General features: G+C 42.3%; 2 protein-coding genes across 2 annotated transcripts in view; one reads left to right on the forward strand and one right to left on the reverse strand.

Moving 5' to 3' along the window:
* Nucleotides 1–19,846, forward strand: part of NEB (nebulin) — a 118,811-nt gene extending 98,965 nt beyond the window's left edge. The window contains exons 135-158 of the mRNA XM_074145650.1: nucleotides 65–175; nucleotides 743–856; nucleotides 996–1,100; nucleotides 1,534–1,638; nucleotides 2,263–2,367; nucleotides 2,889–2,981; nucleotides 5,415–5,507; nucleotides 6,953–7,045; nucleotides 7,515–7,607; nucleotides 8,743–8,835; nucleotides 9,338–9,430; nucleotides 10,720–10,812; nucleotides 11,565–11,657; nucleotides 12,665–12,757; nucleotides 13,269–13,361; nucleotides 14,332–14,424; nucleotides 14,718–14,810; nucleotides 15,091–15,183; nucleotides 15,944–16,051; nucleotides 16,410–16,593; nucleotides 17,077–17,169; nucleotides 17,945–18,094; nucleotides 18,284–18,393; nucleotides 19,008–19,846. Of these exons, the coding sequence (XP_074001751.1) occupies nucleotides 65–175; nucleotides 743–856; nucleotides 996–1,100; nucleotides 1,534–1,638; nucleotides 2,263–2,367; nucleotides 2,889–2,981; nucleotides 5,415–5,507; nucleotides 6,953–7,045; nucleotides 7,515–7,607; nucleotides 8,743–8,835; nucleotides 9,338–9,430; nucleotides 10,720–10,812; nucleotides 11,565–11,657; nucleotides 12,665–12,757; nucleotides 13,269–13,361; nucleotides 14,332–14,424; nucleotides 14,718–14,810; nucleotides 15,091–15,183; nucleotides 15,944–16,051; nucleotides 16,410–16,593; nucleotides 17,077–17,169; nucleotides 17,945–18,094; nucleotides 18,284–18,393; nucleotides 19,008–19,181 (2,568 nt within the window). The 3' untranslated portion in view covers nucleotides 19,182–19,846. The remainder of the gene's footprint in view (nucleotides 1–64; nucleotides 176–742; nucleotides 857–995; nucleotides 1,101–1,533; nucleotides 1,639–2,262; nucleotides 2,368–2,888; nucleotides 2,982–5,414; nucleotides 5,508–6,952; nucleotides 7,046–7,514; nucleotides 7,608–8,742; nucleotides 8,836–9,337; nucleotides 9,431–10,719; nucleotides 10,813–11,564; nucleotides 11,658–12,664; nucleotides 12,758–13,268; nucleotides 13,362–14,331; nucleotides 14,425–14,717; nucleotides 14,811–15,090; nucleotides 15,184–15,943; nucleotides 16,052–16,409; nucleotides 16,594–17,076; nucleotides 17,170–17,944; nucleotides 18,095–18,283; nucleotides 18,394–19,007) is intronic.
* A 1,818-nt stretch (nucleotides 19,847–21,664) lies between these two features.
* The window catches only part of RIF1 (replication timing regulatory factor 1), a 30,566-nt gene continuing 27,265 nt past the window's right edge, over nucleotides 21,665–24,965 (reverse strand). Inside the window, exons 30-35 of the mRNA XM_074146098.1 lie at nucleotides 24,722–24,862; nucleotides 24,381–24,458; nucleotides 24,162–24,277; nucleotides 23,513–23,666; nucleotides 23,133–23,241; nucleotides 21,665–21,885 (exon numbers count right to left, since the gene is read on the reverse strand). Coding sequence (XP_074002199.1) covers nucleotides 21,665–21,885; nucleotides 23,133–23,241; nucleotides 23,513–23,666; nucleotides 24,162–24,277; nucleotides 24,381–24,458; nucleotides 24,722–24,862 — 819 coding nt within the window. The remainder of the gene's footprint in view (nucleotides 21,886–23,132; nucleotides 23,242–23,512; nucleotides 23,667–24,161; nucleotides 24,278–24,380; nucleotides 24,459–24,721; nucleotides 24,863–24,965) is intronic.

The raw sequence follows: 24,965 nt of genomic DNA on the forward strand, positions 1-24,965 counted from the left end.
GCAGAGTGTAGAGCTCTCTTTAGTCTGGCTTTGCTTTGCAGTTTTCCTTTTCTTTCTTCTGCAGAAAGAGTACAGGAAGGATCTGGAGGAAGGTGTCAAAGGGAAAGGACTAACAGCTTTAGAGGAGACTCCAGACATGTTAAGAGCCAAGAATGCAACTCAAATCCTCAACGAGGTATGTCAGAAGCTATTTATAAAACACCTGAATGGATGTAACAGCCTCCAACTGATAAATGCTTATGGCTGTATGACACCAGTATGACCTTTGTCATTGTGCTTTGGGAGGGGTTCTGGGCAGCAAAGAACTCTTTTTGAAGGCTTTAACATCATCAGGCTGAAAGCTGAAGTAACTTGTTAGTGTTACTTATGATTTTGCTTCTTAACAAAATCCTCTTAAGATAAGCATCTTCACTGACAATGGCATTTTGTACTTAGCAGTGCAGTTATTGAATTATTCAAGGAGCCTATATTTTATAACCAGCCTATTACAGACATATTCAGCTGTAAGTTCAGCAGAGTTGGCATAGAGAGATATTAATTATACCAATTGATAGAAAATGAATCTTTTAGATTCAAGATATAAGTCATAAAGTGCACACTTTAATGACATCATTTGTGTGTTTAATTGTGAGTTTATATTAGGAGTATTCCTATTTTGTGGTGTGATCACGAAACTCTCCGAAATTGCTAAGGGTATTGCATTCACATTGACAAGTTATCTATTTACTGTCTTCATCTGCAGAAAGAGTACAAAAAAGCCTTGGACTTAGAAATCAGAGGAAAAGGTCTGACAGAACTGGCTTTGGAGACACCAGATTTTGTGAGAGCAAAGAATGCCACTGACATTGCCAGCCAGGTCTGTGGGAATAGCTCATAAATCACTTCAGATGTCTTCTTTAAAGGAAAATTTTCTAACATTTTTTTTCTGATTAAACCAAATGAAAATTGTTGTCAATATATGATTCAGGCACTTAAATGTGAGCTTTGCCCAACAGATCAAATACAAACAATTGGCAGAAATGGAGAAAGCCAACTACACCAGTGTTGTCGATACTCCGGAGATTATTCATGCCCAGCAGGTCAAGAACCTTTCAAGCCAGGTATCTACTGTCAATTTAATCATTGTTCATGTGGGACCTCACGTGGATAATAATTTGGAGCACCTAAATAACTACCTATCACAGCATTCAGGAGATACATCAGAACAACAAATTTCTCTAGAGCTGTGATGTGGCATCTCTTACTCTGAAATTCCATTTCAATATTGAAATTAATTTATTTTAATACTGTATAGAATGAAACAATAATTGCTTTTGCAAAATTAATTTATTCTAAGTAGATTTAGATTTAGCGTAATTTTCCTACTCCTTGATAACGTAATGTTTAAAATAAATCTTACAAAGAGCCAGAATTTATATCAGACAAAGAAGTACTGACATTTCCATAAAGATGGGCATTATATAACAATAAGTAATGCCAGATTGTTTATTACTGCTTCTGTATTAATGGAATGTATTTTGTATTTTCTACCAGAAAAAGTATAAGGAAGATGCGGAAAGGACCATGCCATACTACGTGCCTGTAGCAGACACACCAGAGATGCAGAGAGTCCGTGAGAATCAAAAGAACTTTAGCACAGTAAGTATATAAATAATAAACACTGTTAGTGTCAAATAATAAAAAATACTCAGCTTTTTTTCATTTAATAAGGTCTCGATATCACACTCTAATCCCAACTAGACTGCCTTTATATTCTCAGGGATCTTCAGTTAGAGGATCTGCTATGTATGCAGCAGCCCACTTATGCGTTACAGAGGGAACCAAAACGATTCTGTAATTTTCTTGAAAAAACCTTTCTGCTGCAGTGCTTTGACAATTCCTCTTCAAGCAGTAGAGAATTATCCTTACAGAAGTTATCTGTTGCTGTCAGTGGGGCTACCTGCCAGGCTGCATGGTCAGTAACAGAACACAATCTGACTTGAAATCTTCACCTTTCATTATTGAGACTTAATTGTTTTAGACACAAATTGGCATCTTTCAAGATCTTTCAATTAATCTAGTTCAGGATCTCCTATTATAATTTAAATGAGATTACTTGTAACTGCGGCGCATCTTTATATCACTAATGGTGGTGTTAAAATGACCTCCTTATAAGGTGTACTTGAATTATTTATTTTTTCTCATCTTCAAAAAAAACTCTGTCAGTAAATTTTTATGGCATAAAGTCAACATTTGTCATTTTACTTTAATCTTTTTCCACAGCTTCAGTATCAGTGGGACCTACAGAACAGCAAAGGAAAAGTCACAGTTGTACAAGACACGCCAGAAATGCTGCGTGTGAAAGAAAATCAGAAGAATTTCAGCTCGGTACAGTTATTTCCTGTTTTCAGTTCTCATTCATACAGTTTAGTATGTTTAATCAAATAGCTATTTTTGGCTCTTACCTTACAGGTACTTATGTTCTTGATCTGCTTAAATGCATATAAGAACTTTTTCAAACAAAATTTTATTCTAAGTAGATTTAGGTGGTTTTTGCTACCCCTTTTTATCGCTTTTTTTTTTCTACAATGTGCATAGTGAATTCTTGTTGTGTTGCAACTGCTTTCTTTCAGTGAAAAGTGAGCTGTCTGCCTCATTTGTTTCACATTTCATGTGTTACCATGAAGTGCCCAGCCTGGTATTTCATTTTGCCACCGGCACCATTAGCACAGTGAGTCACTAAGTGGAAAGCATTTGTGTAAAACATAATAAAACAGATTAGAACAAAAAAGAACAAATTAGAACAAATACTGGTCTTCAATCCTCAAATCAGCCTGTATTCACCCTCCGGAAGAAATAATGTTGTGTTTTGTATGCTTAACCTTGTTGTCTTCATTCTAAATATTAAGATTTTATATAAAGAAGATATTGGGACTGGAACTACTATTGAAAAGACACCAGAGATGCAGAGAGTTAAACGAACCCAGGATGCAATTAGCTCGGTACAAAAGAATTTCTTTTTAATACTCCACCAGTGCTAATTCAACTTGAAATAATATTTTCTTTACCCCTCTTATTTCTTTAAATGTTGCTAACAGTGGATTGACAGTAATCCATCCAAGGGTTACTTTCCAGAAGTTTTTGCCTATTCTTGTTACTTAAACAGTAACCTTTCTAATGATTAACATTCAATTTGTTACTTACAGTCCGTTTCTAAAACATGAAAGCCCTTGCCATCACTTTTATCCTCATCCCAAATATAGTTTATTTAGCACAGAATCAAAGAATCATTTAGGTTGGAAGGATCCTCTTGAAATCATCTACTCCAACCCCATTGCTCGAGCAGGGTCAGCCAGAGCAGGTTGCCTGGGACCACATCCAATCAAGTTTTGAATATCTTGAAGGATGGAGACTCCACAACCTCTCTGGGCAACCTGTTCCAGTGTCTGACCACCCTCATGGTAAAGAAGTTGTTTTCCTGTCTTCAGATTGAATTTTCTGGGGTTTTTTAATTTTTTAATTACCTCTTTTCCTGTCACTGAGCCCTACTGAGAAGAGCCACTCCTTCCTCTTCGTTCCTTTTCACTGGGTATTTATACACGTTGATAAGTTCCTCCTGAGCCTACTCTTCTCCAAGCTGAAGAGTCCCAGCTCCCTCACAATCTTCTCATATCAAAGATGTTCCTCTTACTCATCTTTGTGGTCCTGCACTGGACTTGCTCCCATAAGTCCGTATCTTTCTTATACTGGTGAGCCCAGAAGTGGCCATAGAACTCCAGATGTGGCCTTGCCAGCGCTGAGGGGAAGGACCACCTCTCTGGACCTGCTGGCAATGCCCTTCTTAATGCAGCCGAGGATGTTGTTGGCCACCTTTGCCATGAGGGTACATTGCTGGCTCATGGTCAGCTTGTTGTCCACCAGATCTCCAAGGTCCTTCTCTGCAAAGCTCCTTCCCAGACAGTAGCCCCCAGCATGTACTGGTGCCTGGGGTTCTTTCTCCCCATGTGCGGGACTGCATTGCCCCCTGTTGAACTTCAGGAGGTAGATATCTCTCGGCCCATTTCTCCAGCCTGTTGAGGTCCTTCTGGGTGGCAGCACAACCCTTGGGTGTATCAGCCACTCCTCCCAGTTTTGTGTCAGCTGCAAACCTGCTGAGGGTGCACCATGTCCCAGCATCCAGGTCACCAGTGAGGAAGTTGAACAGTTTTGGCCCCAGTATTGACCCCCTGGGGTTCCACCACGGCTCACTGGCCTCCAGCTGGCCCATGTGCCACTGGTCAAAGTGCTGTGGGCCCGGCCGTAGCCAGTTTTCAGTCCCTGTGCACTAATCCAACCCGTACTCCGTTACCTTGTCTGTCAGGACGCCAAGGCAAACGGTGTCAAAAGCTTTACTGAAGCATGTCTTGTAAAGCTTTTATATTATATTAAAAATTGTAACACTCTAAAATTGGAAGAATTGTGTGTATTACTTTCCTTTTGAAACGTAAATCTTTTTTTCACACTTTTTTGAATGCTGGCATCGTTTTAGTGTAAAAGTTACTAACAATTCAGCCAATTTGTTCCATGCATAGTATCTTAGTATCTTAAATACGTTCTTGTGAAATGTTGCTCCTTTTTTTTTTGGTTTTTTTTTTTGGTTTTTTTTTGTTACGCTGAAGTAGAAATGCACATAGCACCATAATTGTTGTAATGCTGTGTGATGAATCCCACCCTTGTTGAACGTGATAGATTTTTACAAATCCAAAATTATTCTTCCTTTGGTAGAAAGACCAAATGGGATCAGGTTCAAAGGTATCTACGCTTGTTTTTAGAAAACCCTTTTAGTAAAGTGCTGTTCACGGAGACATCTCATCAACAGCTGAAGTTACCCACTGACATTGCTCATAAAGATGATGGGAAAGTTTTAACAGCAGCTCTCTGCTCACATTAAAGCCAATTTTTAAATTTTCCATCTCCTCGAGATGAGGATAATGCTCTTTCCGTATCCACATACGAATCTAGGTGCCTATTTCACAATAGGCTAAGATTTTTAGAAACTATTTTAAATTTTTAACATCACAATTTTTTGGAACTCGGTGTAAGAAACCCTGAAATGGTTCCGTTGTTATAAATCAGGGGGGTTGTTCTTGAATGAAATTCAGCTCCTGGGAGATGGTAGATACCCACGTTTTAAGCTTCAGTTGAAAAATTCTGGTTCAAACAAGACTCTGGTTTTTTTTTCCCTGGAGAAGTGCAGCAGAGTGAGCTATCAGATAACTCCAATAAAGGTTCCTTGATGATTTCCTTCTACCAGAATACATCTAGTGCCTGAGATTTGAATGAGTTTGTTAAATGTAAAAGGCCTCTATTTCTTTATTCATATAACTTCTTACACGTACCTGCCTCAGCTGTGCTTTATTGTTAAGTCCTTTTACTTTTTTTCTGCCTCTTTGTAGATTAAGTACAAGGAGAGTATTGGGAAAGGAACGCCAATTCCTGATCTCCCGGAGGTGAAGCGTGTCAAGGAGACGCAGAAGCACATCAGTTCGGTAATGGCCCATATTTTCTATTCACCTGTATATTCACGCAGAGCTCAAGCTCCAAACTTTGGCAGTGTTTGTGGGTATTTTTTGTTGAAAAGAGGTCTCTTAAATCCTTGCATTCAGCAGCAGGCAGTGCAGATATCCGAGTTTTGCAGTGACTGTTACAGTCAGCCGCTTCCCTGTGTTACTTCTGTGATCTTTTCTAAACACAGAACTAGAAACAGAAAATACCCAGATGATGTTTTATGATTAGTCTGGGAAAAAATGGATCAGCTTGAGAGAGCTTTGTGGGCAAAAATAGCTGGAGCCTTTTTTCTAGTCACCAACCCTAGTGACAATTCTAAGTGGAAACTGTACCCGACTCTTCCCATAGCTAATTAAGTCCAGATTTTAATAACTGCAATGGGATCTCCTGATTTTGAGCCACTACTGCTTTTCTTTGATCTCTGCCTACAGAATTGAGGCACAATATGGTCTTCTGATGATTGGTACCTCAAATGTTTGCTATTCAATGCTGAGGAGCAGGGACTCCCGTATAATGAGTATCTTGCAATTTTCCATTCCTGTTTTTATAAGTACTATTTCCCTTTTGAGCTGTTTATGATACTAATATTTTTTACAGCTCACTTTCGCACAATTGAGTTATTTTTTCAAATGATTCTTCATTTTTTCTTTTACATAATTCATTTTCCCTTGCTGTGAGAGCTTTATTTTTGTATTTTTTTGTATCAATGACATCAAGCAGTGACTTTTTTTTCGTTAGCTTTTTTTGTTGCAAGTATTTCACCAGCTGCAAGAAGAACCATTAGTAAGTTTGTAAGGTATTTCTACATGATTAGAAACCATCCCAGGCATCTCCTATGCAACACCTTTAATTAAAAATGCAATTTTTTAAATCAAACAATTACAGGTTATGTTAAATCTAATGAGAGAGCTAAAATTCATTGCTTTTCTTACTAGAAACTTAAAACAAAGTAAAATAGTGGTGTTCTGAACAAATAGTCACAGAGATCAAAATGAGATTGAGCCCACAACTATTTTCATATTAAACATGTCTATAGAAGGCTCAGTTGTTTGTTAGCACCATAAAAAAACCTCCAGAAATGTTGACTGCCTGAAAAATACTACTATTACATTTCCTAAACTAACGTCAAAAGTTGAATATACCTACTTTTCATGCCAGGTAAGCAGAAGATTTAAATTTGTGTCCTACTATAATGAAATATTCCATTGGCTTCAATGGGTTCAAGCACCTCAACATCAACATTAATTACTTTGCTGAGCTGGTGACTACTTAAAAAGATGCACAATGAGTAAAAAAATTGTGCCCATATTTACGTATAATCTCAGATTATATTTCCCTATAAACCAGGTAAATTAATTACCTGAATGCACTGTATTTGTGGAAGGACTATGATGTTCTCACCTTGCTGGGTGCTTGTGTTCTGCAGGTGTTGTACAAAGAGGACGTAGGGACAGGTATCCCAACGCCTGTCACGCCAGAAATAGAGAGAGTCAAACGCAATCAAGAACACATTAGCTCGGTATTTAAAAAAAAAAAATTATAACAATTTTTTTTTTTTTTTTGTGCATAACATCCTAACAAATAATCTGTTTTCTTCAGTGGTTTAGAATCTCACCCTTTTCCCTGGCAATATTTTTAACTCATTTATATTCTACCTTTTTGTGCTTTAACTTTTTTTTTTTGGTGATTTACAACTTTACCTGCATTTCTTTCAAGAACCCAAACTGGAAGTAAGCTGTGACATTAACATGGTTTTTCTTTCCATGTTTGTTTTATCTTAACCCTTTATCTTCTAGTACCTGTAGTTATGTATTTACAGAATAATCCCCCATCGGCCCCTTCCTTAATATCTGCCTCTAGAACAAGCGTGAAATTAATTCAACAGTGATCCTAACGCTAAACAGAACTCACAAAACAGTCACATTTGATGGTGTTGCCTGTGTTGAGTGCTTTTTTTTTTTTTGTGGAAACTTTCTTGTACCTCACAGGTGTTATACAAAGAGGGCTTAGGGACCGGCACCCCAACACCGGTCACTCCGGAGATGGAGAGAGTCAAACGCAATCAAGAGAACATTAGCTCGGTATTGCTAAATAAAACAAACCCCACCCTTCCAATTGCAAATCAAATCCCTTTAACTCCTCCATGTTAAATTGTTCTTTCAGTTCTTTGCTGAACTTTGAACAACACTTTCTTAATCAGATCACTAAAACCCTGTCAGAATCCTTATATTTTAATTTTTCACTCAGTCTGACTTAACTGTAATTGTTCCAGCTGTGAGATTTTTAACCTCATTTGCTTAAAGCAGTAAAGCAGTACCTTATTTTTTCTTCCCAACGCAATAGTAGTAGTTGGAGTGATGTCACCCTCCTCCTCCTCAGTAACCAACTCCATCCTTCTAACAGTCTCCAGTCTCCCCGTGCTGGTTGCAGATGAAAAATGAACTCCTAACCCTTCCCGAAGCAAAGCCACCTAATGCCATAGCGTGTCTTGGCTCTTCTCCTGGTATTGCTGTGTTGGGTGCTTTCTTATACCCTATAGGTCTTTGTAAGAAACCCTGGGTGGCATCCCCAGCTCACTGCAATCTGAAAAAAATGACGAAAATGGCATCTATAAGGAAAAATTACTGTAGAAATGAAGTTCTATCCAGATTATTTCTACTCCTGACACGTTCCAGTCAAATCACCGTTATGTCATAATTTTGTCCTATATTTCTATTTCAATTAGAGCAGCTTAGGACTAATTTTGACTCACTCTGACCCAATTCAAACATGACCCATATGAAATTCAGTCCCGAATTAAGATTAATAGGAGAGTTCAGAGAAGCCACTGGGGTTAAACTTTTTGCTCCATTTAATTGTCTCTGAGGTCATCGGGCTCTCTTTTTCTGCTGGGGAGCCCATGGAGGAATCTGAGAGCAAAGCTGCTCCTTCAAGACCTTTTGTTTGAGTAAGGAAACTCCTTTGGGCAGACCCAGATGAGGCGACCGCAAACCTCATAGTAATATTAGCTGATTATTTTCATTAATTTATTTTTTTTCTTGCTAGCCGTTGAACAAGGGTGACAAAACTCTATTATTTTTCTTACTTTGAAGTTTCACTATATTAAATTCCTTGTCTTCTCTCTCTCTCCTCCCTGTCTTCCTCTTTCCTTTCCTTCCCTTTCCTTTTTTTCCTTTTTTTTTTTTTTTTTTGTAATACCTCCCTGTTGCCACGCAGGTGGTGTACAAAGAGGGGCTGGGGATTGGCACCCCGGTACCTGTCACTCCTGAGATGGAGAGGGTCAAACGCAATCAAGAGAACTTTAGCTCGGTATTTTTTTGTACTTTAAGCAGAAAAGTTCCCTATAACTATTTAACACGTGTCAATTTTCTACTCTCTCTAATTAACTTACAAACATAGAAATATCCCCTTCCTTCTATTAAAATTTTTAGTCGTTGTTAGTTATATTTTATGTTCTTTTGTGAAATTTTAACAACACTTGACACTTCATGTCCTTTAATTTTTGAAGCTTTTTTTTTTTTTTTGTGAAGCTTAAGGTATTTTGCATTTTTAAAAAACACTGTTGTTTTTATTTGCCTAATTCCATTCCTCTAATGCTTTATTGTTCTAAGAATTAGGATGCAGTATTTCTAGCTACCAGAAGACTTCATCTGGATTTATCACAATTAGTAACTGTTTTATACTTCCTAATTTTTCCTGCTTTCTCATGTATCTAGTGGGCATAAAAATTACATGTGTTACCTCCATCAAACGCAGGGGTGGTTTTTTTTTTTGTTCTTAACATTTTTTGCACTCCCGTGTTACCCCGCAGGTGTTGTACAAAGAGGATGTGGGGACAGGGACCCCGACACCTGTCACTCCTGAGATTGAGAGAGTCAAACGCAATCAAGAGAACTTTAGCTCGGTATTTTTTTTCCATTTGAAAAGGAGAAATTTCCCTTTTAATCTATTTTAAAATAATTTTAACACCCCAAAAAATATTCTTGAGCTTCCCTGTAATCAATTTACACCAAAAAGAATATCCTGTTCCCCATGTTTTGACCTTTTTTCCTCCATAATTGCTACTTACTTTCTTTTGATTAGATTTCTTTTTGATTATCTTACTAATGATAACTTTTAAATTCTGTGTTCCCATCTTCCTTTTGACTCTGAACTTATTTTTTTATTCTTTAATACCTGCTTTTCCTTTTGTTAATCCCTTCAATCCTTGGCTGTCGGGGGTTTTTTTTCCTGGTTTTACCGCATATGAAAACTAAACTATTTATTGCCTGATCCAAATCTGTGGAAGTGACTCTGGAATAAGAGAGTGCTGTGATACCAGTGTAACCTGCTGTGATGTTTGTGGAACGGGTGACTGAATCAGAATTGATTTCTTTATTCCTTCTGCATTGCATTTGACGCCTTCTTCCTTTCGGAAGTCTTTGATATTGTTGCACAGAGAGAGTGGCCCAAATCTCCAGCTAGTGTAAACGCCTCTAGAGATGTTGGAAACACAGGGTAAAAAAATTTGTAGTGTTAGGATGTTTCTCGGGGTGAGGTAAGTATCACGTCAGATAGGAGAGCACTCGTAATTATAATTTCTCAGGTACCCATTTCGCGCATAGGCCTTTATTATGATCATAGAATCATACAATGGTTAGAGTTGGAAGGGACCTTAAAGATCGTAGAGTTCCAACCCCATGTCTCTGTGTCCTTCCTGTAATTAGCGAGGTAAAGTCTTTGCTGATAAACTCTGGACAATAAGTAGCGTTTCACTTGGGGAAAGGGTGGCTCTTGGTTGAGCTCTGTGTGTGGAAAGAAAAACCTTCAGGAAGGTGCATTAGGACCTGGTCCTCCAGGGACTCAAGTAATATCAGGAAAAAGCTTACCTCGCTGCTGGGGAAAAGACAATAATATAATTCATCATAATTTAAATAAAACTTTAACCTTCTCAATACTCACCGGTTTTAAACATCCACTTTGGGAAGCACTTCAACCAAGTCAGGAGGGTATTCTGGCAGAAGTCATACTGGTGCGTTAGTGTTTATCAATCTTCAGCATTTTAAACTAGTATTTTATTTTTATGGAATTTTTTTTTAATCAGGACAGCTCAGAAAACCATCTCCCGTGTTCTGCGTGTTCTCAGCAAACAGAGTGGTCCTGCGGTTTGCTTGTTCTTTGCTCTTTGCTTAATGCAGCCGTGTTGCCCCGCAGGTGTTGTACAAAGAGGATCTGGGGACAGGGACCCCGACACCTGTCACTCCTGAGATCGAGAGAGTTAAACGCAATCAAGAACACATTAGCTCGGTATTTTTTAATTTGAAAAGCTGAAAATTCCCTTTTAATCTATTTTAAAATACTTTTAACACAGACCAAAAAACTTCTCATTCTCCTGTAATCAACTGACACAAAAAAATAATATCCTGGTCCTTGTGAGATTTTTTTCCTCCATAATTATTACTTACATTCTTGTTCCTCTTTTTTATTACATCCTCTTCATAATAACTTTTAATTCCACCTTTCTTTTAAGTCTGGTTACCTTTTTAATTTTTTTGTTCTTAAAAAGACCCCATTTTTCCTTTTGTTAATCACGACAATCCTCGTTTTGTTTTGAGTGGTGAGCTTTTTTTCTGGCTTTTCCTTAATTTACACACGAAAACTAAACCAATCAGCGCCTGATAGAAATCTGTGGAAATGCCCCAGTGTAACCGAGCACTAACACGCGCCGGTGTAACCTGCTGGGATGGTTATGGAACGGGTAAATGAAATAGAGTCCATTTCTTTGTTCCTTTTATGTTGTATTTGAGTTTTTTGCCTTTAGGAAGTCTTTAATGATCTACTGCTGCACAGAGAGTTTTTCTCTATAGCTCCCGAGAAGCAAACAGCGAAGTCATTGCCGAGTGTTACTCTTTAGCTTTATAGTTTTGAGGAATATTTTAATTTTTCTCTTTTATTCCAAGCTTTGGCTCGCAGCGACCTTGAAAAATTGTTCGATCTGTTTTCATGCAACTCTTGTGTGCTTCTTCCTTTTTCTGGGTTTAATACGTGTTACCCCACAGGTGTTGTACAAAGAGGATCTGGGGACAGGGACCCCGATACCTGTCACTCCTGAGGTTGAGAGAGTCAAACGCAATCAAGAACACATTAGCTCGGTATTTTGTGGAGGAAAAGATGTATTCCCTTTAACTCCACCTAAACAGAACTTTTTTAACCTTTATTAAAAATGAACGATTCCTCTCCTTACGTCCACGTAATCAACTTATAAAAAATCCTTTCTTCTTTGCTGTGCTATGATTTCCAATGTTACTGACCTACCCTTCTTCATATATTTAATTATTTACATTATCCTCAATATTTTTAACCATTTTGCTCCCTGGTCCAACTTCCTTTTTCTTTTATATGTGTGGGTTTTTTTTTTTAAAATCCTCTCGGTTTCCTGTTTTAACGCTGTTATCCCAGAAGAGGGAGGCTTCGTGTGGGATGGAAATATTGCTGAGGGGTGATTATGATTTATTTTTTTTTGGGTGCTTCTTGTCGCTGCGCAGGTGTTGTACAAAGAGAGCGTGGGGATGGGAACCCCCACCCCTGTCACTCCCGAGATGGAGAGGGTCAAACGCAATCAAGAAATCTGTAGCTCGGTACTTTGCTAAGATAAAAAAAAAAACAAACCTCTATTTAAAGGAACCTTTTTAACAGTTTTAATGACTGAGCACACACTTACAAAAGTGATTATTTCTTACTGGTCTAACTGTGGTTTACAGCGGTGACTTTAACTCATTAAAGGTTTTATTGTTTTTTAAGAGTGATTTTAATGACTTGTTCTAATGCTAAAAGCACTTAACAACCTCCACTCATTTTCTCTGCAATGCTGACATTCTTTTTTTTTTTAAAAAAATGATAATTTCCATATTCATAACACCCTCAGCCCCTCGATACGGTATTTCTGTGGTCTCATTTATGTATTACTTACACAATTTATTACGAGTGATCCTGTAGTTAAAAAGCCAGTACGCCCTGCTTCTCTAGTCAAATATTGCTTCTTTAAAAATATATTTAATACCTCGGCCTTGAGAAAATAAATACAGGCTTCAAGTTCATATCCAGCTAGTTTTTTTTTATTTATTGTTGCTTTCTTTGGCTCCTTTCTTGTGTCTCCCAGGTGTTGTATAAAGAAAACATAGGGAAGGCAACCCCAACACCAGTCACTCCCGAGATGGAACGAGTCAAACGCAATCAAGAAATCATTAGCTCGGTACTTGTCACAGGAAACCGGTTCCTAAGGAGCCGCGGGACGTGTTTAACGTGACCGTAGCCGGTCAGCAACCGCTGCTTTCTAACTTTATAAAAAATGACTCTGCCACGGAGCGTAAACTCCCACCTTCTCCGCTTACAAACTGTAGCATCTTCTATTTAACACTTCAGCAGGATGTTACTAGAACTAGGTGTGACTTTTTTTTTTTTTTTTGGATGGATATTGTTTCTTTGCCTATTTTTTTTTTTTTTTAACCCTTTCTCACTACTACCGTGCTTCCATGCAGCGTTGATTCCATACAGGGTCCCCTTCTGCTTTGTAGGGGGTTAATTAATGGCAAAGCTCCCCTGGCGCCTTTCGGGAACAGCAGCCTCAGCCAAAGCTAACGCGCTCTCGGTGTCATGAGTCGAAAGCTTTAGTGGATGTTGGGTTGGGTTTGGTTTTATGGTTGGTTTTTCCTTTGGTGGTGGTGCCTTTTTAATGACATTTGGATACTCCTTGTATCCTGTAGGTTTTGTACAAAGAAAATGTGGGGAAAGTGACCCCAACACCAGTCACTCCAGAGATGGAGAGAGTCAAACGCAATCAAGAAATCATTAGCTCGGTACCTCAAAAATAGATTACTCTTTGTTTTGTTTTGTTGCCTTTGTGCTTATATTTTGATAAAGTAACATTCTAACTACCTACTCAAAGTTGAGTTTAATATAAAAAAAGTAGAAAGATTTGTTTCTGCAAATTAATCGCTCCTCTTCTAAAATAAAATGACTTTAGTGTTAACAGAAATTTAAGATTTAGAAATTGTAGGCCTTTGCTACAACTCAGTTTGTGTCTCTGGGGGCTCTATCCAGACCATCTTAAGAGCTTAGTGTCCTTTGGTGAAGGTGTTTGTGTTTTTCTCTCTAGGGTCAGTGTTTAAGCTTTTCAGGACTATTTGACTTGGCAAAAAAAACCCAAACAAGTGCCAAAGCCAACTGCCCCACACCAAGAAATGCCCCCTCTCTGACCCGCGGGAGGTGGCCTTGCTGTGTGGCAGGGGACTGAGGATGCCTTAGACAGAGTGACACAAAGGGAGGAGGCTGTTTCTGCTCTGGGGTCACATCAGGAACAGGTTTTAGGTGGCCTGAAGGACGGGGGAGGTGAGGGGGTGTCTTGGGGCAGCGACAGCAGCCTCCCGCCCTCGACACCCGTCTTTATTCAGGTCCCAAAACTTCCTCCTCCCTCCCTACAAGGTCACAAATTCCTTCGAGTACAGATAAAACAGGGGATAAAACAGTTCTTAAATAGTTCTTTGGGGGCACAGGCAGCTTCCCCAGCCTGTGGAGCCATCGGGTGGTTGGAGCTGGATAGAGCCCTTCTGTCTTAACCAGAAAAATAACAAGCTTTTCTTTTACAATGTATTTTTCTGCCCCTTCCTCCCCGCAGCGGGTGTTTGGCTTTTGTGCAGTGCTGCCTAGCGTAACCGGGCCTGAGTTTTTCTCAAAATGTGATAACAAAGTAATAATTTGTGTTGGAATCCGTTTGATTTTTGGCGGGGGGGATTTTAAGGTGCCGGATGCATCTTCTGTATCCCACAGGTGTTGTACAAAGAGAACTTGGGGCGAGCAACCCCCACCCCAATCACTCCAGAGATGGAGAGAGTCAAACGCAATCAAGAACAGATTAGCTCGGTATTGTCTGGAAGCAGTAAAGGGGATATGAGAGAGCACTTATTAAAAATAACTTACATCTGCCTGGTTTTATTTAACCCTCTAATTTTTTCCCTTGAACTTAGAAAATCAGCTTTTAAGTCTCTCATCGTACTTAAAAGGTTTTTTTTGTGAATTAACTTTTTAATACTGTTTTTTCCTCTGACCTGGTGGGTTTTTTTTCTTTCATAACGGACGGTGTTTACCCTAAACCCAGTAACATTTCAGCTTTTACCGTGGCCGTGTGTGACTCTGAGTTACTCTGTGACCCCTAGGTTGTGTACAAGGAAGGCTTAGGGAAGGCGACCCCCACCCCGCTCACTCCGGAGATGGAGAGGGTCAAACGCAATCAAGAACAGATCAGCTCGGTACTGAAAGGCGACAACCACCTTCTGTTAAACGCAACCTCCACTGCTAATTTAGCATTATTTTCTCCCTTTTCCCTATTGTTTTTTCTTTTTTTTTTGCCTATTTTTTCCCTTTGATTTTTACCTTCCGCTCTAGCAAATAACTTTTTAGCGGCTTTATTTCCCAAGATCTTTTCTACCCCTGCCATGATGAGTAAATGCTTAAACCGTAACACCGTTGACAGAAGGAGCTGTGAATTATTCCAGCCCGATTTACAGACACCTTTTTTGTACCCCGTAGGTTTTGTACAAGGAACATCTGGCGAAAGGAACACCAACCCCAATGACTCCAGAGATGGAGAGAGCTAAACGCAACCAAGAAAACATCAGCTCGGTACGTTCTCTTCAGCCAGTAAATGAAAATACGTTAAAAAGTAACATTTCATCCCCAAAATCCTTACTCAAATTACCAGAGGTGAATCCTGACGTACCCCATCCTGTAAAGGTTTATACACGTAATAGATTATAGAATCACAGAATGGTTTGGGTGGGAAGGGACCTTAAAGCCCATCCAGTGCCACCCCCTGCCCTGGGCAGGGACACCTCCCACCAGACCAGGTTACTCCAAGCCCCGTCCAGCCTGGCCTTGAACATTGTCACAGCTTGTTCGACGTACCCAGTGATACAGCGTCTGCAAGCAGGTGTTCACAGAAGCAGGATGCAGCTGTAATCACTCAAAACCTAAACCCTACAAACCCAGGAAAAATTGTAGTGTTTCAGTGACAAACGCAGGTCTAATTATGTTCTGTTTAACACCTGTAACTTCAGCAGCGTCAGGGAGGTGCATGCCAAATACACGAAAATGTTTCCTAGAACATTCTCACTGCATCACCTCCACCTGTTGTTACACGGTTAAAAAAGGTAAGGAACTTTTAGTTAAGAAAAGGAACGATTGGGATCAGCTCCAGAGCCGTCCGTGTCTCATAATTATGAAAAATAAATTTTGCTTTCCCGCCTAATGTTATTCACCAACACAACTGCTGCCGCTTTGGGGGTTTTTCCCCATCTTCGGCAGGTTGTGTGGCTTCAGCTCCTTCCCTGTGACGCCGAAGGAGCTCTGTGCCCTGCGCTCACCTCCTTCTCTCATCCGGCAGGTCCTTTACTCCGACAGTTTCCGCAAACAAGTGCAAGGCAAAGCCGCCTACGTTCTGGATACCCCTGAAATGCGGCGAGTCCGGGAAACCCAGAAACACATCTCTACGGTAAGAGCATTTAGAGACTTATTTCTAACTTGGGAGAAGTGATTTCGATAAAAACCTTTTTGCTGAGACATTCGGGGGTCGGCAGCTCAAGGGTCTATACACACATGCACATACATATACATATATATATATATATAAATACATCAGGTTCCATTCCCACGTTCCAACACGCTAAAGGCGAGAGTGAGGGCAGGAAAGGCGGGTTTGGGATCAGGCGCTCTCTCGTTGCTCCGCGGGGTGGAGAAAGCCAAAGCTGAGAGCACGGGGCACCCCCCCCCACTAGGAATTCATCCGAGCTCAGCAGGAATCAGTGATTCATCTCGGCTACGGAGAACAGGTGTCTCATTTGAAATTGCAGGTGAAGTACCATGAAGATTTTGAGAAAAGCAAAGGCAGCTTCACGCCCGTAGTCACCGACCCCATCACCGAACGCGTGAAAAAGAACATGCAGGACTTCAGCGACATCAGCTACAGGGGCATCCAGCGGCGAGTGGTGGAAATGGAGAGAAAGCGCGTGGACCAGGATCAGGAGAATCTCACGGGTAAACAGAGCCCCGGCTTTACACCCCCCACCAGTACCTCCTTAACGCAAAGCCCGGGCGGAGCTGGATGAACTGTTCTGTTTAAGCGCAGCCAGAGCGATTCCAATTTCTCGTTACTTGGAGATGATGTTTCCGTCGGTCCATTTTGAAAATAGTGTCTTTCAGCAGCTGTCAATCAGCCGTGGTCAGCCTGTCCCCTCCTGCCCAGCTTTATAAACACTAGATTTATTATTCTTAGTTAGATTTTTAACTTAATTTCTATTAATACAAGAGAAATACTATGAACAGCTCACTTGATATCAAGTTATAAAAAAATAAAAGCCTAATCTGTGCTACAGATTTGAGAAACACAGCTGCATGAAATCCTGCTTGCCCTTTTCCCATACTCTTTTACTCCTACTGGGGACAGCCCTGTGCTGCTCCCGCTCTCCCAGAGTCCTTGGAGCTACAGCCCCTCCTCAGCAGATGCCGTTTCTCTCCCAGGTCTCCGCGTCTGGCGCACGAACCCCGGCTCGGTCTTTGACTACGACCCCGCAGAAGACAACATTCAGTCCAGGAGCTTACACATGATCTCGGGTCCGTGCCACCCGCCTGCACCGGTTGCGCAAAACCAACGGCCTGGGGATACCGACACCTGCTTCCTTTTTATATAACTTTAAAATACTGTGCCTCAGTTACACACACCCCCCCCACACACACACACCCCCCACCCACCCACCCACCCCCTTTCTTTTTTTTCCTCTTTTAAAACTCCTTTCCTACTAATGGTTTGAGAAGAGACGGATCCTGAATGACAGAAAACAAGAGTCTCGGGCACGGCTCTGATCTGTGCCAGCTGATGTAAGGGAAGCGTGGGATAATGGGAATCAAAATTTTGGAAGCAGCTGGCAGTAAAGGGAAGGAGTTTGGAGAAAGAAAAATTAATACTCTGAATATAAAGGTAACAGGGACATGACAACTGTGCCTTTTTGAGTAAAACTTCAGCACAGCGCCCGTGGAATACGTTAAGGAAGCCCTGGCAAATCCATTAAGGAACCGTAAAACCAGAACCCTTAATTCTCATGCTTTTTCCCCATAAACGTGGTCGCGCACAGTAACCAGCTCTGCTCAGCTGGGTCCGTTTCTACTCAATATAAGCACAGTTTGGGTGGGTTTGGTAACCATGGGAGAGAACTTTGGGTGTTTTTACAGAATATGTATGCACGTATATATTATGTGTGTATATATTTATATATATGCAAAATAATGTTTGTGTGTATGCACATATATATGTACATACACATGTATTTTTACGTGTGCATCTCCTCACCAGACGAGGCCGTAACCGTGTCCCCACGCTCTCTCCCCACAGTCCAAGCCCAGCGCCGCAGCCGGGAGCATTCCCGCTCCGCCAGCGCCTTGAGCCTCAGCGGTGGGGAGGAAAAATCCGAACCCTCCGACGCCGTGGATCAACATTTGTCCTACTACAGCAACGGGGGCTTCTTCACCACCACCGCCACAGGTAGGGGGAGGACAAAAATGCCATTTATTCATAATGTAGAGATCCCCAACGGGCGTGAAGTTGTGTTTCAGTGGGTGAAAGGCAGATTGGACCCACCTCCTGGCCTGTCCCGTGATCCTCATCCAAGCGCCTCTCTACCCCTATCGCCAATTCCGTAACAAACACTATAAATGTATTTTCCTTCCGTAGTGGGCTACAAACACGCCAAGACCATAGAGTTACCGCAGCAACGGTCATCCTCGGTCGCCACCCAGCAAACCACGGTGTCATCGGTGCCTTCTCACCCCTCTACTGCTGGTGTAAGTAACACGGATTGGTTGTAGGAAGACCTAATCCCAAGCTTGTAGGAGTCAATCATCTGGCCACCTACCAAAGGGGCAGAGCCCGGGAGGGCTCCAAAGCTGGTGGTGCATCTCCCATCGGCGCTGCAGATGATGTTCATCCAGGAACGAGCTTCATCTGTTCTTAAAAACCTTAAATTAACATTCCTTCCTACTCCTGAGCCTGAAGCTTAGAGTAGATGTGACCGTGGGTACGGCCTCTCCTCCCCACACCATCCCTGGGAGGCAACACCTTCAAGTGATGGCTGGAGCCACCTGGAGCTGATGCTGCTCAAATACACCCCAAAAACATCTTGTTCAGCTTCAGCATCACTCAAACACTCAGACTGTAACTCGGGTACTGCGGTGCTTGGGCAACCGAGGTACTTAGTGAATGAGAAACACCATTTTGTGATCTGAAAGCAGGAGATTTATAAGCCCAGCCAGATGCTGCCGGCAGTAGCACTTACGGAGTACTGGAATGAGTCAAAACCCATGGAATTAGACTTTATTCTCACCCCCAGAGTGACCCCAGGGGTATAAACGTGTCTCTCCTTTCTTTGCTCCCTCTCCCCTTCCTTTCCCACCTCCAGAAGACCTACCGGGCCATGTACGACTACATGGCAGCTGACGCCGACGAGGTGTCCTTCAAGGACGGCGACACCATCGTGAACGTGCAGGCCATCGACGAGGGCTGGATGTACGGCACCGTCCAGAGAACCGGCAAGACCGGGATGCTCCCCGCCAACTACGTGGAGGCCGTCTAACCAAACCCGCACCTCCCGCAACACACGCCTTAGAAAAGGGTTTCTGACACTTTTTTCTTCCACCTTGATAGTGCCTTAGGAACCACCAGGTTAAAAAATAAAAAAATAAAAAAATAAAACGAAAGAAAAAAAAATAGAAAAAAAGTAACTGCAGAGCAAAACACTCTTGAAAGATCCTGTCAAAACATTTCTGAAAACTACTCGTGAACACAGCCCTGGGCATCGCTCGCGAGAACTGTGTTTCTTCCAGTGTCAAAAAAAAAACCCAAAACATATTTTTATAAAAATTGCCTGGATTTTCAAACATTTCACCAGCACATCCCACTGCTTAACTCTGCTGGGACTGCAACCCAGTTCAGCCTCTCTGAAATTCTACACATCTACGCAAGACTAAAACTACCAAGATTTACTTTACTCATTCTCTCATAAAGAGAGTATTTTTCCGGGCTGAAGTGTTTGAATATATTCACTTCTTTTCCATAAAAGCAACATTTAAGCTTAGTATCTCAACCCAAAATTTAGCTTGGGGAGGGGAAAAAAGCCCCACAAACCCAAAGGCCTCTCCCTTTCGCTTGATACACGTGTTTTTTCACGCAACCGTCCTGGGGTCAAAAGCTGTTGTTTCATGTAAACGAGTGCCTGAATAAAGCTGCTGTTTCTGCAGGACGTTTGATGTGGTCACTCCCGCTGAAGGGCGGGAAATCAATCCCAAAGCGGCTCCGGTGGGAAAAGTGGAGTTGAGAAAGGGCAAGGCGGCAGGTGGCGATGGAGAAGCGAGACTCTGAGGGGCTGTGAATGAACTGGACAAGTTATTTCATACTGGAACACACTGGTTTCTGCTGCCGCGCCTGGTAACCGGCCATGTCTCCAAGGCAGGAGGAGATAAGAAGCCACCGGATACTGTGTCCAAGAGAGACTAAGGACTAAAAGCCGGTGAAGAGCAGCCGGAGCTGCAGCACTAAGGCGAGGGCGTTGATTGAAGGGAAGGGTGGGGGTGGGCAGAGCCAGCTGGAAAGGGACAGCCCTTCCTCAAAGCAGGACCTGGGGTTGCCAGCACTGAAGGGTGGTGGTTAAAGACCTTAACACCCTCTTGAGATGCGTCAGGAACATCCTTATCCGCACAGGTCACTGGGTACAGGAGACGAACAAGCCTTAAGGAGGCAGAGTTGGAACCAAAATAACATTTTCAGGAAAGAAAACCTGCAGCCAACTCCTTGCCGGCGCCGTTCACATTGTTGCTCCAAAACACCTCTTTGTCCTCTTCATTTTCTCCACGAGACGCATGAAGAGGACAAAGAATATTTCGAGTCTCGCTGACGAGACCCTGCCACGTCCCCGAGGACCTGCTCCTACCTCAGGGCGGCAGCAATGACCTTCCAAGGTCCCTCCCAACCTTGAGCACCCAAAGGAAAGCCCCGGGAGGGGCCGAACAGATCAAAAAGGGGAAAAAAAACCCACCCCGAACCACAAGGACATGAACGAGTTTGGGAACTATTTGCCGGTTTTATTTGTCCACGTGTAAGTTCTAAAACCACCTGCAGCACTTTTCTTTCAATAAAGGTCCGTTCTGACAGCTACGGTACAATATATACAGATTCCAGAGTAAAACCCGAGAACTCCCTCTGAAGGTCTCCGAGAAGCAGCAATGCATTCCATGCAATTAAAACTCAAGAATCATAAATTACTAACCAACGTCTGCCATGATAAGTCTGTACACAATATACAAAGAGCTCTCGTCGGATCCATTCCTTTCCCCAAGGGGGAAGAAAAAAAAAAAAAAGAAAAAAAAAAAAAAAAAGAGTCTTCTCGGCAGAAGAAGGGCTGCAAGCAAAGAACGTGGGAAAGAGCCTGAGAAGCTTCTTAGTGTGATTCTTACAAAAATACATGCAAAAATAGATGTCATCCAGTTGTCAAACACCCGGTTAGGAATTAAACACAGTTCATCTCGGTATAAAACGGTGCTGGAGGAAGAGAGAGAGAGAGAGAGAGGTCTGTCGGGGGCAGCAGCTCAGGAGGAGACGAAGGGGAAGAGCAGCTGAGCAGAGCTGAGAGATCCACCTCTTACCAAATGAGAAGAGTTTGCAGCAGTAAGAACACTTCGGATTTGAAAATAAAAAATACCCCATCATAATAATTAATAATAATAATAATAATTTAACTACTTCTGTCGGTTTGGTTTCACAGTCTTTGCTATTGCACAACTTTATCAAGTTTTCTTTCCCTACCCGAAAGAAATATGCATAGCAACGCCGTACAAACGCCTCCAATAGGGAAGGAGCGATCCCACAAATTAGAATAAAATTAAAAAAGGGGGGGAAGAAAAGCCCACCACGGCACGTTTTGCTCATACAGACGTTAAAAAAAAAAAAAATCTTCTATGGTACAAAATGCACAGTTCAAGGAATAATTCGTCAGTAAGAAAAGCAGGTTTGGGGGAAAAAAAAATCGTTGTAACAAAATCCTCCTTACTTAGAAATAATCAACTAATCGGAAGTGTCGTGGGGCGGGGATTTCCAGCGGGACTGCAGGTTCCTCATGATGCAGTTTGTCATCCCCACCAGCTTCTCCTGCATCTCGAAGAGTTGGCTTCCCGAGTAGCCGTGCAGGTCTTCCGCCGCCAGCTGAGCCGCCAGCGCCTCGATCCGCCTCGGGAGATCGGCCCCCAGCTGCTCCTTCGGGGCGGAGACAACCGGCTCGAGCAGATCTGGAAGGGAAGGAAGGAAACCCCAGGAAAGGGCGGTTTGGGTTTAAATCTAACCCAGAGGTGTTGCAGCTTCTTCTGGACAAAATAACAGATTCAAACAGCCCAAGAAGTATTTTTTTCACAAAATATATGAGTTTCTGACAAAGGCCGCACTCAGAACCCCACGGTACCCTTCTTTATGGTGACTTTCGTTACATTTGATCATCACGGTACAATAAGAAGAAGGATAGAAGTGAAAATATTCTATTCCAATACTGTCACTACTTGGAGATGTGTTGTCCCGAAGCACCAACTTTTAAGTTGAGAAGTCACTCCTGGGTTCTTTGTTCTCCATATTAGAATCATAGAATTGTCCGGGTTGGAAGGGACCTTTAAGATCATCTAGTCCAACCATCAACCCAACTCTGATAAAAAACCCATCACTAACCCATGTCTCTAAGCTCTATGTCAACCCGGCTTTTAAATACCTCCAGGGATGGGGCCTCAACCCCTTCCCTGGGCAGCCCATTCCAAGGCTTAACAACCCTTTCCGTGTAAATATTTTTCCTAATATCCAATCTGAACCTCCCCCGGTGCAACTTGAGGCCATTTCCTCCTGTCCCATCGCCTGTTCCTTGGGAGAAGAGACCGACCCCCCTCCCAGCTACACCCTCCTTTCAGGGAGTTGTAGAGAGCGAGGTCTCCCCTCAGCCTCCTTTTCTTTTCATTAACCAAACGCTTCACAAGTCTTACAGGAAGAACAAACGTGGATCCCTCTGAGCCATGGGGCCAAACTCCCCAAACGCACAGAATTCAAGTAAAAAGAGGCACCCAAATCCACAATGGGAATGCAGGGAACGGTTCCCCCCAGTCCCAGCCCACCCAAGATTTAGGCACCGCGTCACTATCTCTGCTTCATCCTGCTCCTTTCTGCGTGTGCCCGGAGCGGTTATCAAACAGCTCCGGAGACAAACCTGGCTGAGATTCAGGGAATTAAGAACTTGGAGCCCAACTTAATTTGTATCTCACACGCTTACAGGAGCTCATTCGGGGAAAACGAGTATTTTTCCCCTCAAAATACACAACAGGAGTTAAAAAGCTATTTCTACAGCGCTCCATAAAGCGGCTGATTCAATCACCCATCCACTGTGCCAATACTTGCTATTAACGCTCCCGAAAAACTGACCACGAGCCCCCACGAGGGGAGAAGGGAAGGAGCGAAAGGGCCGGGAGAGCCCAGCCTGGAGCAGAACACGGGGAACTGGTACCTGTTGCGAGTTTTTCTTCGTCTACACAAAGAGATTTCTCCTCTATGTTATTTACGGGCTTTTCTGCATCTTCAAGCGCTGCTATTTCCTCAAATCCTCGGGATTTTACCTAAAGAGTTTTTGTGAGAACAGGAGGAAAAAGAGATTACACCGTGGGGTGCGTGTGTTTTAACCTCGTAATAAACACAATCCTTATCCCTGTTATTAATACTGTAACTAAATCACCTCTGCCTTGAATTCCCACGTTACTTTGACAGGTAGAGATTACGTTTTGAAGTGCTATTTCAATCGGCCAAAAAAAACCCCATTATTCCTCACGCTGGGTGTTAGGAGTTCGTTAGGCTAATAGTGACCTTTGGGGTATTAAAATTCAATTTTACCTGTTGCTCGTGATATCCTTTCAGAGCTTTTTTAACATTGGAAACTTTGGGAGAGCGGATGGGAAGCGTTTTGATCTCTGATGCCGACAGAGTGCTCAGGTCACCCACCGTCTTGATGTTCTTGGCCCGAATGAGCTGCCCCAAACCTCTGGCGCTGCCGCAGGGGAGGAAAAAAATGGGTTTATTTTGCTAGAATTCCTGTCCTTTCTGCCCTGCACGGTGTAGCAGACACAAATCCTACACGAATGCCGAGTCACAAGCACGTAAGCGAAGGAAAAGCCTAAATGCAAGTGATGTTGTATCCACAGAAGCACTTCTGGCAGTTTGTCCTACAGCCAGCAGCGACAGGTGTTCTGTCACCCGCTCCTGGGTGACACCAGTGGAAGGAAAAGGAGTCGCCAATGCGGGGAAAGGCAGCACCGAGCAGCTCCCATTGCCCTGATAAATTACCAAAAATTCAGATCAGAAAAACCAGCCAAGCACCCGGCCTTTCTACATCTGGAACGTAGATTATTTTCAAACCCAAACCCCCTTCCCTCCTTTCCGGCATAAAAGTGTCTCTAAATCACGATATTTTGCATGAGAATATTTGGTTCTGCAGGCTCGGTTTCTATTAAAACCTCATTTTCAAGAGCAACAACCCACTCACCAGATGTTCGACGTGATATGAGGTAAAATCACGTCAACGGTCGCTTTGCAGCCAGCTAAGGCGGGATACACGCATTCCGTAGGGCAAAGCAGCGATTCCTTCGCCATTTCCGTGATCTTGAATAATACAGAATAATTATTAAATTAACCATCAGGCAACTGAATACAGGGGAAAAAAAAAAAATTTTAGAAGAGATACATGAACCAAAGCGCTTCTTACTAAACACTTCTTTGAGCTCTTAAATTTAGGGTTACGAGATCCCAGGGACAGAAATCCTTTGGTTGGAGTGGTAATAAGCTGGATAGAAAAAAAGAGGGGAAAAAAAAGAAAAAAAAAAAGGTGTCTCAGGAACACAGGAATTTGGTAAATCAGCAGATTCTCGCTCCCTACATCTCCGAGAGTAACAGAATGAGCCAGGCTCAACCCGCCACAACCCTTTCTTACACCGAGTGGGTCTTACGGCTGTGTGCGAGGGACGGAACACGGACTAACACGTTACCTACGATAAAGGAGGACCACGAGTATGTGGGACACACGGAAGATAACGTAACGGAACCTACCTTAGCCTGGATATTGGATAAAATTTTAAGGCTTCGGGAAGACGGCGAAGAAGAATGGGATCTAACGACTGGGCTTCTCCTGTCGATGTCGTCGGCCAGTCCTTCTTGGTAGATGGGGTCTGCGAAAGAGACTCGGCGAATCTGGGTTTGGAGAGAAATAATTTTTACGGTACGAGCTCAAACCACCACTGACTGAAAAATACAGTAATTCAACATATTTGGAACTCATTACTCTACAGACTCT

Source organism: Numenius arquata, chromosome 3, assembly GCF_964106895.1.
Source record: "Numenius arquata chromosome 3, bNumArq3.hap1.1, whole genome shotgun sequence".
Lineage (NCBI taxonomy): Eukaryota > Metazoa > Chordata > Aves > Charadriiformes > Scolopacidae > Numenius > Numenius arquata.